The sequence below is a fragment of the Trichosurus vulpecula genome, chromosome 3 (genome assembly GCF_011100635.1).
Source record: "Trichosurus vulpecula isolate mTriVul1 chromosome 3, mTriVul1.pri, whole genome shotgun sequence".
NCBI classification, from domain to species: domain Eukaryota; kingdom Metazoa; phylum Chordata; class Mammalia; order Diprotodontia; family Phalangeridae; genus Trichosurus; species Trichosurus vulpecula.
Window position 1 is genome coordinate 224393565 of NC_050575.1, and position 18442 is coordinate 224412006.

The 18442-nt window shown below is 35.0% G+C and overlaps 1 protein-coding gene across 1 annotated transcript in view; it reads right to left on the bottom strand.

Moving 5' to 3' along the window:
* The window catches only part of HEATR5B (HEAT repeat containing 5B), a 153402-nt gene that overhangs the window by 11283 nt on the left and 123677 nt on the right, over window positions 1-18442 (bottom strand). The window contains exons 33-34 of the mRNA XM_036752266.1: window positions 8421-8645; window positions 3780-3931 (exon numbers count right to left, since the gene is read on the bottom strand). Of these exons, the coding sequence (XP_036608161.1) occupies window positions 3780-3931; window positions 8421-8645 (377 nt within the window). The remainder of the gene's footprint in view (window positions 1-3779; window positions 3932-8420; window positions 8646-18442) is intronic.

Genomic DNA, 18442 nt, shown 5'->3' on the forward strand with positions numbered 1-18442 from the left:
GAACAAATATGCACTGTAGGCAACGCAATTTTTTTTTAAAAAAGCTAATATTTATATTGGCAGTTGTGCGGTGCAATCGATAGAGTGCCAGGCCTGGAGTCTAGAAGACCGGAGTTCAAATCTGGCCTCAGACACTTACTAGCTGCTAGGTCCTGGGAAAGTCACTTGACCTTTGCCACAGTTTTCTCATCTGTCAAACGAGCTTATCCAAGTAACAGGCTCCCTTTCTCTGCCAAGAAAACCCCAAATGGGGTCACAAAGACTGACACAACTGAAATGACTGAGCAACAACAAGCATTTATATAGTGCTTGAAGGTTTACAAAAGTTTTACAAATGTTATCTGATTGATTCTCACAACTACCTAGAGAGATAGGTACTATTACTATCCCTATTTAATCATCGAGGAAACTAAGGCAGACAGAGGTTAAGGGACTAGCAAATGTCTAAGCTTGCATTTGAACACAGGTCTTCCTGACTCCAGGCCCAGCACTCTTCTCATTGCACCACCACAGCCGCTTTAAGGTTTGCAAACAACTTTTAATTCTGAACTCACACCAAAAAAGAGTATTTTCCATATACAAAGTGTAACACAAAGAGAGGGTTATACATGAAACTATGATACTACTTGCTTTTTCTTAAAGTATATAACAAATGCAACATGTTACTTTCAGAACTGTCCTGCTTGTCTGTGCTTTTCCCTGAACTTCTTTCTGTTCTGCTCTGTGCACTTTTTAAAATGTTTCAATGGCCTACCTTTTGTTTCCTTTTTGCTGGCCTCACTACTGCTAGTCCCTTTCTCTCACCGCATTCCTGCCTCCAAACAGAAAACAGAACAAGTCCTTTGTAGTAAATAAACATAGTCAAGCAATAAAAGTCCACACAGTAGCCTCCTTTCGCATTTTGCCTCTATCACCTATCTGTGAGAAGTTAGGTCGCATGTTTCATCATAGATCATCTGGAGATGTTGTTGGTCTTTGCCTTGATCAGAATTCCCAAGTGTTTTAAAGTTATCTTTATAACTTTTTATTTGGCACTTTGTGACACTCTATCCATTGTATCACCTAGCTGCCAATATAAATGCTAGCTTTTTTTTTAAAATTGTGTTGCCTACAATGCATATTTGTTCTACGAGTACTTATTTGGTCTTGTCCAGCTGTTCTTTCTAATGTGACAGAATGTGAATAGAAAGGAGGCAGCACGGTACAGAGGAAAGAACACTGGCTCTGGAGTAATAGGACCTGGATTCAAATCCTCCCTCTGATCTATCCTGTCTTTATAACCTTTGGCAAATCTTTTATTTAAAGTTACAATAGAATAAATTGTTTTCTTTGTATTATTCCCTTCATTCTATATCAGTTCAGTGAAAGTTTTTTTTAAAGAATGGGGATGGGAAAGACATGGGCATATTTGTAGGCACTATGAAAGTGGCCAGTAGACAGGGTATGGTTGATATTAGTAAGGGAAATAGGAGTGATAGGAGGGGAAAATCTGCTAGAGAAAACAAATGAAATGAGATCACTTATGCATATAGACATGTTTGCTTTATCTAAAGGCCAACACTTCATGTGAAATGAGTAGACTAGAGAGTGGCAGAAAATATCTGGATGTTGTGAGATGAGGAGTGGAAAAGAGGGAACTCTCTGCCAATGGTCTCATTTTTTTCACCCCGGAAAATGAGGCAAGGTTTTTAGCTGAAAGCATAGGAGGATGGGGTACTGTGGGATTCTTAAGAAGGATGAAAAGGTTTGGAAAAGCTTCTGTGGGGAGTGGGATAGAGAACTGATTAGGAAGATGTAAAAAGATTTTCTTGCCTGAGATTATGTAACATAAATTTGTAGTGGACCCAACTTGGTTTCATGATGTTCTCCAGTTTTGTTCAAGCATATGAGTAGGAATGAAGGCAACAGACAGTGGAAGTAATCAAAGGCTGGAATTTGTGAGAGCAAAATTTTCTACAGAACAAAGGGGCAAGAGATTCTAGAGAACACTACAGAGGTGAACTGGTTCACCAGGGAGTCAAGATGGGGAAGAGAAGATAATATAGCCAGAGCGATGGAGGTGATGGCATGGGAAAGAAGTGAAAGTTCAAGGGATGAGAGGTCATAGTGAGGAAGAACATGGTCTGGAGTTGCAAGGCAGAGGAAGAGGTGAGGTGTTTATCCTGATAAACTCCCTTATAATTACTCACTTGTATTTACCTTTTAATGTTTCTTTCTACTTCCATTTTTGTATTTCAAAATTCCTATTCAGCTCTAGCCTTTTCATTAAGAATGCTTGGTAGAACTCCATTTTATTGAAAATCCATTTTCCTCCTCATAGGATTATATTCAGTTTTTCTAGGTAAGTTGTTCTTGATTATATGCCTTTATCTTTTGCTTTCTGGAATATCTCATTCCATGCTCTGTACTGCTTGAAAGTAGTAGATGCTAAGTCTGATTGTTCGGTATCTGAACTTTTCTGGTTGCTTGCAATATTTTTTCTTTGATCTGGAAGATCTGAATTTGAGCAATTATGTTCCTTCTGTAGGTTTCTTTCAAGAGGTGATTGGTAGCTTATTTCTATTTTCATTTTGCCCTCTTGTTCTAATATGTCTGGGTAGTTTTCTTTCACGATTTCTTGAAATATTATATTCGGACCTAATGTTTTCGGTCAAGGCTTTCAGATAGTTCAGAGCCTTAATTTACTTCTTCTTGATCTGTTTTCTAATTAAGTTGTTTTTTATATCAGATACCTGACATTTCTTACATTTTCAATTTTTTTTACTTTGTTTTAATATTTTTCGGTGTCCTATGGAATCATTACTTTCTGACTGATTTGTAATTTTCAGGGAGCCTGTTACTTGGATAAGCTTTTATAAAGCTTGTTAAAATTCTCTTTCCAAGTTGGTCCTCCAAAACTATCTCTTTCTAATTCTTTCCTTTAGCACTAGCATTTCATTTATAACACCATTTCTTACTCTTTAAAAAAAACTTAGTTTAAATGTAACTTGGAGTTTTTCTTCTCTTCTGGGTTTGTGTCTTAGGCAACTCTGGCATCATAAGAGCTTTTTAAATTTACTCATTTTTCCAGACTTATTTCCTGGACTGGGATATTCTATGCTAGGCTTTGCACACTTCTGGTAGGAATACATTCATTTGGTATAGTCCTGGATCTTTTATCCAGTGTCCTGATGCAGAGGTCAAAGCAACAGATCTTTGGCCCTATTCTACTCCCATGGTCTGGCTCCGATATCCCTTTTTCTAGTTTAAAGCTCAGAAGACATTTTATGATTTCAAAATCCTCTCTTAAGAGTTAGAGGGACAGAACTGTAGGACCTGTGCAGGGGCTGTGTCAGAGATCCCCAATCCAGAGAGTCCCCTCTCTGGGTTTAGAGAGACAGACCTGCAGCCCTATTTTGCTTCCAGCGTATGGCTCCATGATCCCACTCTACCTTTGCTCCACCAGCTCCTGCTCTTGTCACTTGCTTTTGGGTTGGATTTTTGACGGAAAGATACATTGTTGGAAGAGTTGTTGGAGAAACTGTGCTATTCTGTTTACTCTTACACGACAGCATCTTGGTTGGGTCCATATCCATTCAAGTTTAAATCTATTTCTCATTTTTACTTCCTCTTTCTAAAGTTCATATATTGTGATATTCATACCAATTTACATTACATTTTAAGTTTGTGTATCACTTATCATTCAGTTTTACTTCTTAAATTTTGCAAATAAATCTACTGGAAATAGTCATGATAAATTAGCACTGAACTTCATGAAAAAAAATTTCAGTATAACTTACCCATGGATCACAGGAATTCAGTGCATTTTTAAATCTATTCATGCAGCCATTCTGTAATGACTGGACTCCAATTATTTCAGTACTAGCAGACCACAGGAAAAGTGCAATAGCTGTAAGCATGCTCACTTCATCAGGAATAGGCATAGAATCTTCTAAAAAATGGAAAAAAAAAAGGAGAGTAGTGACCTTCTGTATTTATTTCAGAATTGAAATAGTGAATGAATCCTTCCATAAATATCTATTACAACACTGTATGCCTCAAAGTAACAAAATAAATAACCATAAGTAGAACAGCTATCCTGCTACTCAAGAGAGCATATGGGAATTCTTTGGAAGAGATTGAGTACCATACTATGGACATCTTTAAGCATCTGCTGGACTGCTTCTTAGGATAATGTTTGCTTCCTACATTCATAATTTAGAGAAATGCTAAATTTCAACAAGAGGTTAGTGAAAATCAAGATGTAATTTTTTTTCCCCAACCACATTCATGGAACCCACATTAAGAAGCCCTACCGTATTCCTTGTACAATTTCTTTTTGTGTACCCTGTGTACTTTACTGTGATTATTTTGATGATGTAAGAGAATAGTGTGATATAATAGAGAGAACACTGGAATTCACCTACAGATCTTTGTTTAAATCCCATCTCAGATATTTACTTGTTGTGTAATTATGGGCATGTCACAACCTCTTAAGAGTTTCTGTTTTCTCATCTGTAAAATAGGCTTAATAGTATTTGTACTAATTATCTCCCAATGTTGTTGTGAAAAAGGACATTGCAAACAAAGTATAAGTACAAATCATAATTATATTAACATAACAATATAATTAATCAAACCTATAAAAAAACTACAAATTCTGCTAGCTAAAATGTGAGCCCAAAAGATTTGAATGCAGAGTATAACTGATGAGAATAGAACTAAAGAAAAGTTATGTAATTCATCTGGAAATTACAGATTACTAAAGATTAAATGCAAGCTTCTTGATCTGCTTTTCTAAGGAAAGCAACTTTAAGGGGTTAACGATCTCCATTTAATTAAACATACATATATCATTCACCTAGTCCAGGGGGAAAAGATCAGTCCCCTGAACTTCAGAGCAAATACAAACAGAAATTACAAGCATACATTATATAAACAGAGCAAATAACACAAACCAGTCTATCCATAGCAATACATAGTTACCAGAGAAGCACCAACATCTAGGTTTTCAAAGGGGGGGGGGGCTGTTTCAATGGCTTGCCCAGGGTCTTGTCACCAATACTCTTTCAATGAATGTACCCTCAAAAGTCAAACGCTAACCTTCCAATACATATACGTTGTTTGGGACCCTACGGGGGTTGGGGCCTACCATTTAGGGTGTGGGAAATCACTAACACCAGAGTGTGGGAAACTCTTCAATCACTAGCACCACACCATATACATTGTTTCCAATCAATGACCTTAGTACTGAGAAACACTCCAAAAACAAAGAGATGCCACTTCACCTGTCCCATTCAAACAAAGGCCAGACTCATTTAAAGACACTTGATAGCCTTAGCATCCCAAAAGAGAAGAACAGCAAAAAATCCTGCCCTAATTACCATTACAGCTCATCAATAACACACTCGATAAAAATGGTCTCCTGAATCCTATACTCAGATTATAATCAGATCATAAACAGTCCAATGCTCTCACTATTACTCAATTTATGCCAAATTTTAAAATTCTAAGGATATAAATATTTTATTTAATGTAAAATCAGCATATAATTAATAATTGAATCAATTATGATACAAATTTATTTTGCAAAGAAAACACCAACTCAATTTATGTGGTTCTCTAGGCACCACTTTATACTTTCCACTTTGTCCTTACGTTGACATTACCAGTCAGATTGGCCAACTATTTTTATGTGTATCGCTCAACCATGGCAACTGCCCTAAACAATAATTAGCGTTTTGTCATGAATAAGAACTCTTATCAGTTTTGTTATGGTAGATTTTCATTGTTTTTTAACATAGGTCTGCTTTTTATTTTCCACGTTCAACCTGTTAAGAAACCTTATCACAATCTGAAGGGCAGAGGGTAGAACCCGCTGTAGTGCTGCTTCAGCACACTAAAACATGAATGATACACTGTTTTCCTGGAGATTTTTTCCAGGACAAAAAGAACACCAGTCCATGCACTTGGGATATAAAGAGAGTCCTTGAATGGCAACATTGTGTGATTGTGGGGATGATGAAATGCTCCTGAGAGCAGTAATCAAAAGTTACCTGCCAGTAGCCCTGCATAAAAGTCTGAGTAGCAAATACTGGTGGCTTTGGATTTTTTTTAAAAATCCCCCAAAAGTAAGAATTTAAAAGCAGTGCCTTAAAACCTCCCACAACGCACACACTAGGGTTTAAAGGCACAAAATGTGTCAGAATGGAAGGATCCAGGTGTGTTCACTGTCCAGAGAGCAAGAGAAAATACAAACAACTCAGAAGCTGTGTAGGCTTTCTGCAAAAGGATGAACTCCACTCCTGGCATGAGATATGGCAATGCAGGACCCTATCAGATTATTCCTGGTTTCCAAGAGAAGTCATTTCTTCAGTGACAAAAAATTCAGTTGTCTCTTCTTCCCAGTCATCTACATTGCTATCTAGTTCATCAGTGTCTACACCTCCTCGTAATTCCAGATGCTCATTTTTTTGCCCCATGTAAAGTTCTTGGGCCATTTTTTGATATTTTCCTAAAATCTTCCATCACTGTACATCTCCTCTCTTCCAATTCTTTTGAGGCTTTGGATTGGCTCAAATGATCCTTCTGTTAAAAAATCTTGGAGTATCTCTTTAGATCCTTTTTAATTTGCTTTATCTGATCATGGTAGATTTTCTAAGGAGGTTCCAACCATTAGTTAAATAAACAAACCATTATAAAGGGAAAAGCAAATATGTATCAGCTGAAACTATTTGCTGATTTATAGAAAGAGACCATAAATCCAAATAATGGGAAATATACATAAAAGGAAACTCAATGATGAAAAATTTGGTTAACCTGATAAATTTTAAAGGGACTGAGACAGTTACAGTAGGAACAATGAGGTAAATTTAAACTGATCATATTCTTGTAATTCTAAATACTAATTTTAATTTTTATCTTTAGTATTTTGTTTGTAACTTACTTTGAATACAGAGCCATATTACTGTTAATATTAAGTGTTAATAAGTTTATTAGATATTAATTTTTTCCTCTAAGTATATAATTTTAAGAACTTTTTTTAGTCATCTATAAATTTACTAGGATAATGTTAAAAATTATGAAAGCATTTTATTCATAATTCAGATCATTTAAAATCCTTTTAACAGCCAAATGTCCCAAAATTATTCCTTTTCTTATTAATCAGGTAATTATTTTCCCCCTAAAAATAAAGTCTAACTTCAACTGACAAGAACGAAAGAAAGCAAGAAAAACACACAAAAAATTCCTCCAAATGTTTATATGTGTAAATGTCAATTTCTCTTTTTTTCAGATTGTTAAATAATATTGTATTCCTAGGAGTGATTTTTATTACATCTAAGGGTTGCCTTCCTATCTACCCTTCAGTGTAATATTTTATCAATTAGTGGAAAAATAGAACTTTCATAATGGATTTTCACCTATCCTACAAATCAATGATTACTTGAATACATAGCAATGGCCCTCCTTCCTGTTTGAAAATCTGAATATATCTCCTGGGAAGCTTCTAATGAAGATCAGTGTTTTAAAAGAGTCTTCTAGAGCAGAAGTGTCAAACAAGCAGCCTGCAAACACTCCCGAATGCAGCCTGAACCAGATTTAAAAATGTAACCGGGAACTGAATGACATTAAAATGTAACTGGGAAATACTTAACAAAATAAGTAAAATATACACAAATATAGATAACATTATGTTTTAAAACTAAGTCAATATGTGGCCCACAGGAATGTTTATCTACAGTTTAGTGGGCACTCTTTCTATTTGAATTTGATACTACTGTTATAGATTATTACACAGGTAACTTCATAAGAATAAATTGTTTTATCAAAGGATTAGGGTCTTCTTAGTAATGAAGTCTAAAAGAATTGCTAATTATTGACACTCCTCTACCACAGATATTAGAAAACAATATTTATAGTATTTAAGCAATATTGCTGAAGTATGTTCCTAAGTCAAAGAAGACAATGATTTCTTCTTTTCTGATAATTAGCTATTAAATCATTTATTTGGTTAAAAATCAACATTCTGAACAAAGAACATCAAATATGAATGGAATATATAACATAAACTATTATGTTATCTCAACTTGGTTCAGCAACATAAATAAAAGTGATTTAATTTTTTTGAGCCACCAAATGAACTCAGTTTTGGTCTTTTAAAACTAAGGACTTTTAAAAGTAAAACTTAAGACATTGTTTAAGACTTTTACATCTATTCTCTACTTGATATATAGTAGAAATAAAACCTGTACTTGAGGGAAGGACAGGTACATGAGAATTAAAAACTTTTCTTCTATTCTTCTTCATTATAAACAATAAAATGTATAACTTACAGAATGATAACAAAAATAACTCAAAAAGCTCAAACGCAGTCATTCACATGAATGAATTAATAAATTTATGGACCTGATAGACATGTAATACAACTCTGATTAGGTTACCTGGTTGAGAATATTCCAGGATACATGCAAGAGTGCTACGAATTAGATCAGTCCACTGCTTTTGAGTTTCCTCAGTCTTGGCCATTGAAAGAGTCACAATGTTTTTAATTCCTTGTAGAGCTGCACTGACTGGGAGGGGTACTTGATTATCCCCAGACTTTATTGCTGTATCTTTCAATATTCTTGCAATGAGAAACAGAATTGTGGGTAATATTGTCATACATCCTGAAACAGAAATGAAGGATGACCTGATGACTACTTCTTTGCAATTTATCTTTTCAATAGATCAATCATGTAACAAGAATTTATTAAGTGTTCATTATACTATATGCTTTTCAAAATGATTTCTTTTACTCGGTTCTTATTAAAAAATTACTACATTATTATTATTGTATAACCTTGACTGTTATAAAGTATTAGATGACAGAGTGACAGTGTATAGCAAAGAAAGAAGCAGGATGAGTATTTTTTCTTACTTCACCCTGTTTTATTACTTCCATTATTTTTCCTACTTAATACTCTTTGATCTCTGGCTCCTAATTGCACCTTACTTTTCACATCATGAAAATGATGAAATAAAATAAAAACAAGGAAACCAAAGCAACCAGTACTTTGGAACACTCCTCAATGATATAAACAACCTTAAAACAACTATGTGAATTATTCAGTGTCCTAATGTCAACTTATCAGAGGTCAGAGAGGTCAGAAAAGTAAAGAGTTACAGAAAACAATAGTAATAGAATCTTGAGATTAAAGGAATATTAAATTACATCTAGCCCAACATACAGACAAGAGAGGAAACCTTCTTATGATACCTCTTACATATGATTATCCATCTTCTACTTAAAACCTTTAGTGAAAGGAAATTCTTTATTTTGTGAAGTGGTCCATTTGGATATGTTAAAAAGTTCTTCCTTATATTGAGTCAAAGTTCTCATAAAGCTAACTTCTTAGACTGGCTCTCTGGAAAGGCAAAGAATATGTCCACTCCTACGTAACAGTACTTCAAATACATCATGCTCCCCACTAAAGTCTTCATTCATCCAGGCAAAACAGAATGGTATAATTGTATAGCTAGATGTGACCCTGAGGATCATCTAGTCTAGTACAATTACAGCATCTAAACAGGAATCTTCTCTAAAATATCCTCTATTGGTGATAATGCAGTGTCTAATTTTTTCAATTATTTCTTATGTTACATAATTTCCAGATTCTTCATTTCATATTCATCTAGAGAGTCTGAAGTTTATTAACATACTGAAAAGGTATTATTCTAGATGAGGTCTACAAGGCCAAAATCACAACAGGACAAATTATATTTCTAGATATGGCACAGAATAACAGAATCACACAATTTCTGAGTTTGAAGGGAAGTCAGAGGCTGTTTCATCAACAATGCTTCTATTCATGTACTTTTTCTAAAGCAACAGTGCTACCAACTAACTTCAGATGTTCTCCATGGTTCTATTCTGGACCCTCTTCTCATTTTTTCCTATGATATCTCACTTGGTGATCTCCTCAACTCCCATGAGTTCAATTATCATCTAAATGCAAATGATTCCTATATCTATATATACAGCCCTAGTCTCTTTTTTTTGTTTGTTTGTTTTTTGGAGGGGAGAAGGGAAGGCAATTGGGGTTAAGTGACTTGCCCAAGGTCACACAGCTAGTAAGTGTGTCAAGTGTCTAAGGTCGGATTTGAACACAGGTCCTCCTGACTCCAGGGCCAGTGCTCTACTCACTGCACCACCTAGCTGCCCCTCTAGTCTCTTTTAACTTTCAGTCCTTCACAGGGTTATGCTAGAGCCAGATCATACCAGCTTGTGAGAGCTGATTTAAATTTTCAGTGTGAGCATTTACACCTCAAAAATCAGTAAATGGTACAAATAGGGCTTGATTTATTGATTTGTTTGTTGTCTAGACTTAAGAAACTGAGAGAAAATGCTAATGATGTTGACTAAACACAAAAGTTTTAGTTTAGTTTAAGTACTTTTTTCCTTTTCTTGGAGAGTTAGTTGTTTAAGAACATCACTGGTCCTATATCACCATTCTCCCTTCAGGCCTCTTGAACTGCATGTCTCATAAATATCTTAAACTTAAAATGTATTACTGCTGAGGGTACAACAATCCTCCCAGTCATCCAGACTCACAATCTTTGTATGATCCTTGACTCCCTTCTGTCATCCCATATATCCAACCATTGTCAAACTCTTGTTTCTACCTTTACAACATCTCTCATATATGTGCCCTTCTCTCCACTCACATAGCTGCCCCTCTAGTTTAGGCCTTTACCACTTCTTGTCTGGACTATTGCAATAACTTGCTAATTGTTCTCTCTGACTCAAGCCTCTCCCCACTCCAATTTATCTTCCATAAACTATAGGTCTAACTATGTCATCTCCTTATTCAATAAACTCCAGTGGATTCCTATTACTTAATGAGTTAACATATGTAAAGTGTTTTGCATACCTTAAAGCATTACATAAATGCTACTATTATTATTTTCAGAATCAAATACATGGTCCTCTTTGACATTTAAAGCTCTTTACAACCTGGCCCCTTTCTAGCTCCTTACACTTTATTCCCCTCCACAAACTCTTATGATTCAGTAACACTCACCAATTTGCTGCTGTCACACATATGCCTTTGAATTGGTTGTCCCTCATGTCTGGAATACAATCTCTCCTCATTCCCATTTGTTAGCTTCTCTAGTTTCCTTCAACACTCAGCTAAATTCTACCTTTTGCAGGAGGCCTTTCTTGGGCCCCTAGCTACTAGTACCTTCCCTTCTGAGATTATCTTCCATCTACTCTGTATACTCTGTAGTCTAGGTGCTTAGTTATTTAGACATTGCCTTCCCTATGACAATGTGAGTACTTGCAGGTCAAAGACTGTTTTTGCCTTTCTTTGTATCTCCAACACAGTGTCTGATACATAGCAAATGCTTATTGATTGATGGACTTCATACCAATTTTATGACCAACTAAAACCCCACATAATAGTGCTTCCTTTTCAGTTCTTATGTAACTGAGTTTTAAAAATTAAATATAGGACTTTTAGTTCTATTGGTTTGGCAAGAGAGACCATTGTAGCTTGTCAGGATAGTAATGAATCTTGATTCCTAAAGCCATTCAACTATCAATCCCTCCTGGCTTTGTATAATCTAAAAATTAAATAATCAGGATCTCATCTAAGTCTTCAATAAGAACCTTGTAACATATTATATACAGTATGGCATACCATTTCTTTTAGGTTTGCATCAGTTCATAAAACAACACTCTTTAGGCATGGTGTTTCACAAATATGTCTAACTGTACAATACTTTGAAGAAATCCAAACACATAATGTCTATGGCATTGCTCTGCCCTATTAATCTATAGTAGCAAGTCTATTTTTTAAAATGAGGTTAATTTGGCTTATATCATGATGGTTAAGAGATTTCCTTTCCTTAGTAAGAGCTAACAAACCATCGACTTAAAAATCTGTTCTAGAATTATGGAGCAAATGAAGGGGGTGGGGGAGAACATTTAAATACCTACCTACTATATTCCAGGCTTGTGTTAAGCATTTTTAAAAATATTATCTCATTTGATTCTCACAATACTACTGAGAAGTAGGTGCTATTATTTTTTCCCATTTTACAGTTGAGGAAACCAAGGCAAAGAGAGGTTAATTTACTTGCCCAGAGTGACAAGGCTGGTACATGTAATGAGGCCAGATTTGAATTCAGGCTTTTCTGACTGCAGGTCCAGTGGTCTATTCACTGTGGTACCTAGCCGCCTCTAAATAGATACCAACCTTACTATTTCTAATAGCTTCCAGAATATATCTTTTAATCCCACTTCTGAAATTCATGACATTTGTCTATCTTTGGGCCTCTAACCACTCCTCTATTCTCCATTTCTCAAAGATCACTGAACACTGGTTTTATAATCACAATTATATGCACCTGCAGTACCCCAACCCTTAATTCTTCTGAGTTTGGGAATTTGAACTAATTAAAAAGAGGAAGATATTCTTTATTTCTTGATCTTGGCTTTCGATTCCTTCTTCATGTTGTCTGGTATATCCTTTCTAGTTTGGAACATTCTCTAGTATAAGATTTGAGTTTAGGAAATAAAGAATTTGAGTTGCTAATATTAAATTATCCATCTTAAGCCATAAACATATTTTTTCTCATTCTTATTCTGAACATAATTTTCTTTTTTTTAAAAAAATCACGTTTTGTTGCATAACAATTTTTTTTTCTGTAAGCTTCAACTCATTCTGGGTTTTAGTTAATAATAATAATTAAAATAATAATAATAATGGCTAGCATTTACATAGCGTGTACTATGTGCCAGGTACTGTGCTAAGAGCTATACAAGCATTACTTCACTTTATCCTCATAACAACCCTGGGAGGTAGATGTTATTAATATTCTCATTTTACAGTTGAGGAGACTGAGGCAAATGAAGGCTACATGATTTGCTCAAGGTCACACAGCTAGTAATGTCAGGTTGAATTTGAACTCAGGTCTTCCTGACTCCAATCCCAGCATTCTATAAACTGCAACACCTAGGTGCCTCTAAGTGTACTGGTAGGTATGAATGCCAAGACCACAATCTAAAATCTATGAACTTGACAAAAAAGGGCAAATGACAAATGCTAGAAGGGGTGTGGGGAAAACCAGCATTTTAATGTACTGTGAACTGGTCTAACCATTCTGGAAAACAATTTGGAACTATGCCTAAAAAGGGTTTATGCATACCCTTTGACCCAGCAATACTGCTACTCAGTCTCTATCTCAAAGAGATAAAAGAAAGATGAAAAGGACCCATATGTACAATATTTATAGTAACTATTTTTGTGGTAGTAAACAATTGGAAACTGAGGGGAATGGATGCTAAATGAGTTATGGTATATGAATGTGATAGAATGCTATCATGCTGTAAGAAATGATGAAGAAGACAGTTTCAGAAAAATCTGAAAAGACATGTATGAACTGATTCAAAGTGAAGTGAGAAGAACAAGAACAATTTAAATAATAATAACAATATTATAAAGATAATCAACTTTGAAAGACCTAGAAAATCTGATGAACACAAAGGACTCAAGATGAAACAAACTATCCACCTCCTGATAGAGAGCTGGTGGATTCAGACTGCAGACCGAAGCATACTTTCTTTTCTTACCTTTGTTTTAAAAAAACATTTTGGACATGGCTAATGTGGGAATTTTTTTTGCGTGACTATACATATTTGTAATAGGTTTTTTTTTCCTTGCCTTATCTATGGGTGGAGGAAGAGAAAGATAAAAAAGGAGAATTTGGAACTGAAAATAAAATAAAACTGAACTTTACAAATAAAATAAAATCTATGAACTCTTAGTTCACTGTTCTATCAAATGGCTTAAAAATTTTTTTGATTGTAGATACTTTTTAGTCTCTTTTTAACACATTAAAAATTTAATAAGCTTTATCAAAAAACTTATAGTTTATAAATTTTATTAAATGAATTTGAATTAAAGTTTATAAAAGTTTTATGTAATAACTTACTTGAAAACAGAAAGTGCTGCAATATTCTCTTTGTACGTCACAAATACAAAGAAAACATTTTTTATGAACATCAGAAGTATACTAGCTTTTACTTTTCGTGTTTTATTATGTGGTCTTTGCCACTAAGTCTCTTTTCTTGAATGTACAATTTGAATATCTGCTATTACTTAGCCTAGCATGGTACAGTTTCATTTAAGGGATATTCTCAGCTTGGAGCTATATCTCAACAATTTGTACCACAAAAAAACCACCAACAGATTTCAATCATCCTCATTTCAGGTCCTTTGTTTCCTGTATACTTTTAACCTCACTAAATTCTCTTTATATTTGTATGGCTAACATATTTAGTTTTAAAAAGTTGGTACTAACTGTGAGTAATATCTTGGTATTGAGCACACTTCAGTTACTTATTCACAAGTCCCTCCCTCTATTAACACCATACCAGGAAAGATAGAATATAACATCAGTTCCCAAATGAAAAAGAAATAATTATCTTTAATTGTTATAACTTTGTAACCAACATAGTTTTGTAAATTCTCAAAGGACATGATGCTAAAATTTGAAATTGACATCTTAACTGCATTTCAGTTACATGTTGGCAAAAATAAACTACATTTTACAAAGAGAAAGAAGGAAAAATAAATCTGTACAAATATTCTGTACTTTTCCTAGAAGAAAAAAAACAAATATTGTAACAATGTAATTAATTTATTTCTATTTCAATAGATGCTGAGGTGTTAGTTTATTCACTTGATAATTCTGAACTTCATTCATTGACAGAGCGATGTGTTGGCTTTGCCACTAAATAGCTATATGACTTCAAGCAAGTAATTTCTTTGAACCTCACTTTCACCATCTGCAAAATGATGGAGTCTGACTAGATGATCCGAGGTCTTTTTCAACTCTAAAATTTGATGATACTATTTTTCACAGGACAGTGACAATATTTTGTATTCTTTGTTAGTTGTTTGCCCATCTTTCCACCTTTTGTGTGTTTCTTTTAAAAATCTAATCAGCTTAGCTCACACTGCCAAGATTTTTTCTTAATTATTAGGACTGTTCACAATTCTGTATTGAGAAGTGGATTTTTTAGAGTCTCCCTCTTAAGTTGAATTCCACTTTAGAGTCTCTGGCTATAGCATCATGCTGGTATTTTCCTCCATTTTTTTGAAACCAGCTTTCCTAAAATCTACACTACTTATTCAACTAAGAGACCATAGAATTCTCACTAGGGAGGTACTCCCTTCACCATCACCCCTTCCCCAAGCTTGAAAGAAAAGAACACAGATCAAAACTCAGATGTAATTTCTGTCACAAGAACTGTTTCCCACAATATTTCTGTGGTAACAATAGGAGCTACCAGGTACCAGCTCTGGTTTTAGCTAGGACAAAAGAAAATCTGAAATCATGTTCTCTCTACCTCCTTATTCCCATGTTCATGTTACTATGTGTTCTACTATAATTATTAACTACTTCTTGTACATTTCAACTTGGGAGGGGGTATCTGTCTTGACCTAAAAATCAAAATGTCGGCAAGCAAATTTGTCTTCTTCCCTAAACTAGCTCCTCCTACTAAATTTCCCATTTTTGATGACAATACTATCCTCCCCATCACTCAAGGCTTGAATACTGCAGCTTCTTCTTCTTCACTACTTTTCCCCATCCCATTAGTTTTCTATCCCTCTTATCCACTCAATCTACTGCTACAATGTTTGCTTTTTTCCCTCTTTTTTTCTCTTTGGCATTCCTCCTCTTATTTCCATTTCCACTATTACTGTAGTTGTCCAGGACCTTATTTCCTCTATCATGGACTACTCTAAAAATCTCTTAACTAATCCCTATTCTCTATCTCTCTAATTTATTCTTTATATAGCTGCTAAAATAATTTTCCTATTTCATAGTTCTGATCACTTTCACCCTCTGTCCAGAACCTGTTAGTACCTTCCTAGTACTTACTATTATAATGAATCTGGCACTCAAGGTCCTCTATAATTTGGCCCCACAGTTTACCTTTCTACCTTTATTTCACCCTTCTTCTTTATGTATATATAGTCCAGTCAGACTGAACTACTAATTGTTCTCTAATCACATCTTGTCTTCTTTTAAAAGCCTAATATATATGCTCTTCATGCCTGGAATGCATAATCCCTCCATCTTGCTCTACCAAAATCCTTCCTTCTTTTGCTTCAAAGTCCTATATTAAGCGTAACCTCTTTTATGAAGCCTTCTGTATTTCCTTCCACCTAGAATTGAGGGGGGTAGATAGGTGGCACAGTGGATTGTGTACTGCACTTGGAGTCAGGAAGATGAGTTCAAATTTGACTTCATACACTTAACAAGCTGTGTGACCCTCAGCAAGTCACTTAATCCTGTTTGTCTCAAGTTCCTCACCTGTAAAACAAGCTGGAAAGGGAAATGGCAAACCATTCCAATATCTTTGCCAAGAAAACCCCAAATGGGGACACGAAGAGTTGGAAATGACTGAAACAAAACAACAACAACAACAGAATTGAGGGTCTCCTAAACTCTAATGCTACTCTGACCACTCCTATGTACAATTTTAATTTTTATGATTACTAAATATGTAAAAAGATATGTAGATTCCTAATATATATGTATATACAGATACACAGTATCCCAAGTCTTAGTGCAGTTTTATAAGCTATTAAAAATTAAATACAGCTTAAAACTACACTAAGAGTTTTGGAATACCCTAGATAAAAATTCTCTTGAGCTTTCATACTGCATTTTCAATTATCTACCATGTAGATTCACTTGAATGTACCATTTGCATCTCAAACTGAACATGAGTAACATGAATTTATTATATTCATGCCCTAAATCTGTTCCTCCTCCAAAACCTTCCAATTTCTGTTGAAAATAGTATTGGTATTGAAAATGCTCTCTTTCCAGCCACCCAGGTTCAAATCTTCCAGTCACTCTCCACTCATCCTTATCTATAATATTCGATTGGTTTCTAAATCTTGTTAATCCTACTTCCACAATTTCTCCTTTGCTTGTCCTCTTCTCTCCACTCACACAAGCAATACCCTAATTCAGAACCACATCACTTCTCACCTGGACTACTGAAAAAGTCTCCTAATTTAACTCTTTGCCTTCAGTGTTTCCTTTCTCCAATCCATTTTCCATCTAGCTATAAAAATAATCTTTCCAAAGTAGAGGTCTAACAAATAACTTCCTTGCTCAAGAATTTTCAGTGTCTCTAAGATAAAACTGACTCTAAGAGAAAATGCAAACTTTCTAATTATCTCCAAGTTTCAGGAAAAAAAAACACACTTCAAAACTCCTCAGCTTGGTATTTAAAGCCGTTCACAATCTGACTCAGCCTTGTGTTTCTAGACTTATTTCACATTACTCTCACTGATGCACTCTCATTCTAGTCAAACTGGCCTATTTGCTTCTCCTTAAATTTGGTATGCTGTATCTCACCTGCATGCCTCCTTAGTCTGAAATATATTTCTTTATCTCTGTCTATTAGAATGGCTACTTTCCTTCAGGTCTGAATTCAGGTATCACCTTCTACATGAAGTCTTTCCTAACCTATCCTGATTGTTGGTGCTTTCTTCCTTGTCAAAGGTGTTACTTATTTAAAAGATGTACCCCTTTGGCAGAATGTAAGACCTTTGAGGACAGAGCATTTTTCATTTTGCCAGTACCTTTGCCATTTTGCCAGTACCTTGCCCAGTGCCTTGCACACACATAAGACGCACATAGAAATGCCTGTTGCTTTGAATTGAGTTGTTTCCTTCTCTAGAAGTCTTTTGTAGCTCCAGTTAGCTCGACAACACAACACTGGGATGGCTACAAATCTTGGAACTTCTCTAATATTTACTTGCTATTCACTACACGAAGGAATAAGCCTCTATGTCTACACAGTAATTGAGATGGAGACAAAAATGACCAATTCGGTCACCCAAATGTTTCCAAATGTCCATACATTTGATATCAAAATATTTGGGTGATTAAATGAAGTTTTTACATCCTGCTGTACTGATAAAAAAGGCTTGAGATGTATATAATGCATTCACAGTACCATATACACCATCAAAAAAGACTGATAGAAAAGGCAGGAATTATTTTTAATCAAAAGTAACTTAGAGACTTCCTCTAATTTTGCATTGCTCAACATGTTAGTGAGTATAGAAAATTGTTACCTAATTCTTCCTCAAGTATAAATTAAATTAGATTGAGGGAAGAAAAAAAGACTACAATAATAGTACTGGTAGCAATTGAACTATATAAATAAGTCTTAACCAATAATAGTAACAAACAATAATCTTGATGAATTTGTTCAGAAAATAATTTCTAAAACATACAGAACAGCGGGGCGGAGCCAAGATGGCAGCTGGTAAGCAGGGAATAGTCTGAGCTCCATGCCGAGACTCTCCAAAAACTTATAAAAAATGGCTCTGAACCAATTCTAGAATGGCAGAACCCACAAAATAGCAGAGGGAAGCAGGGCCCC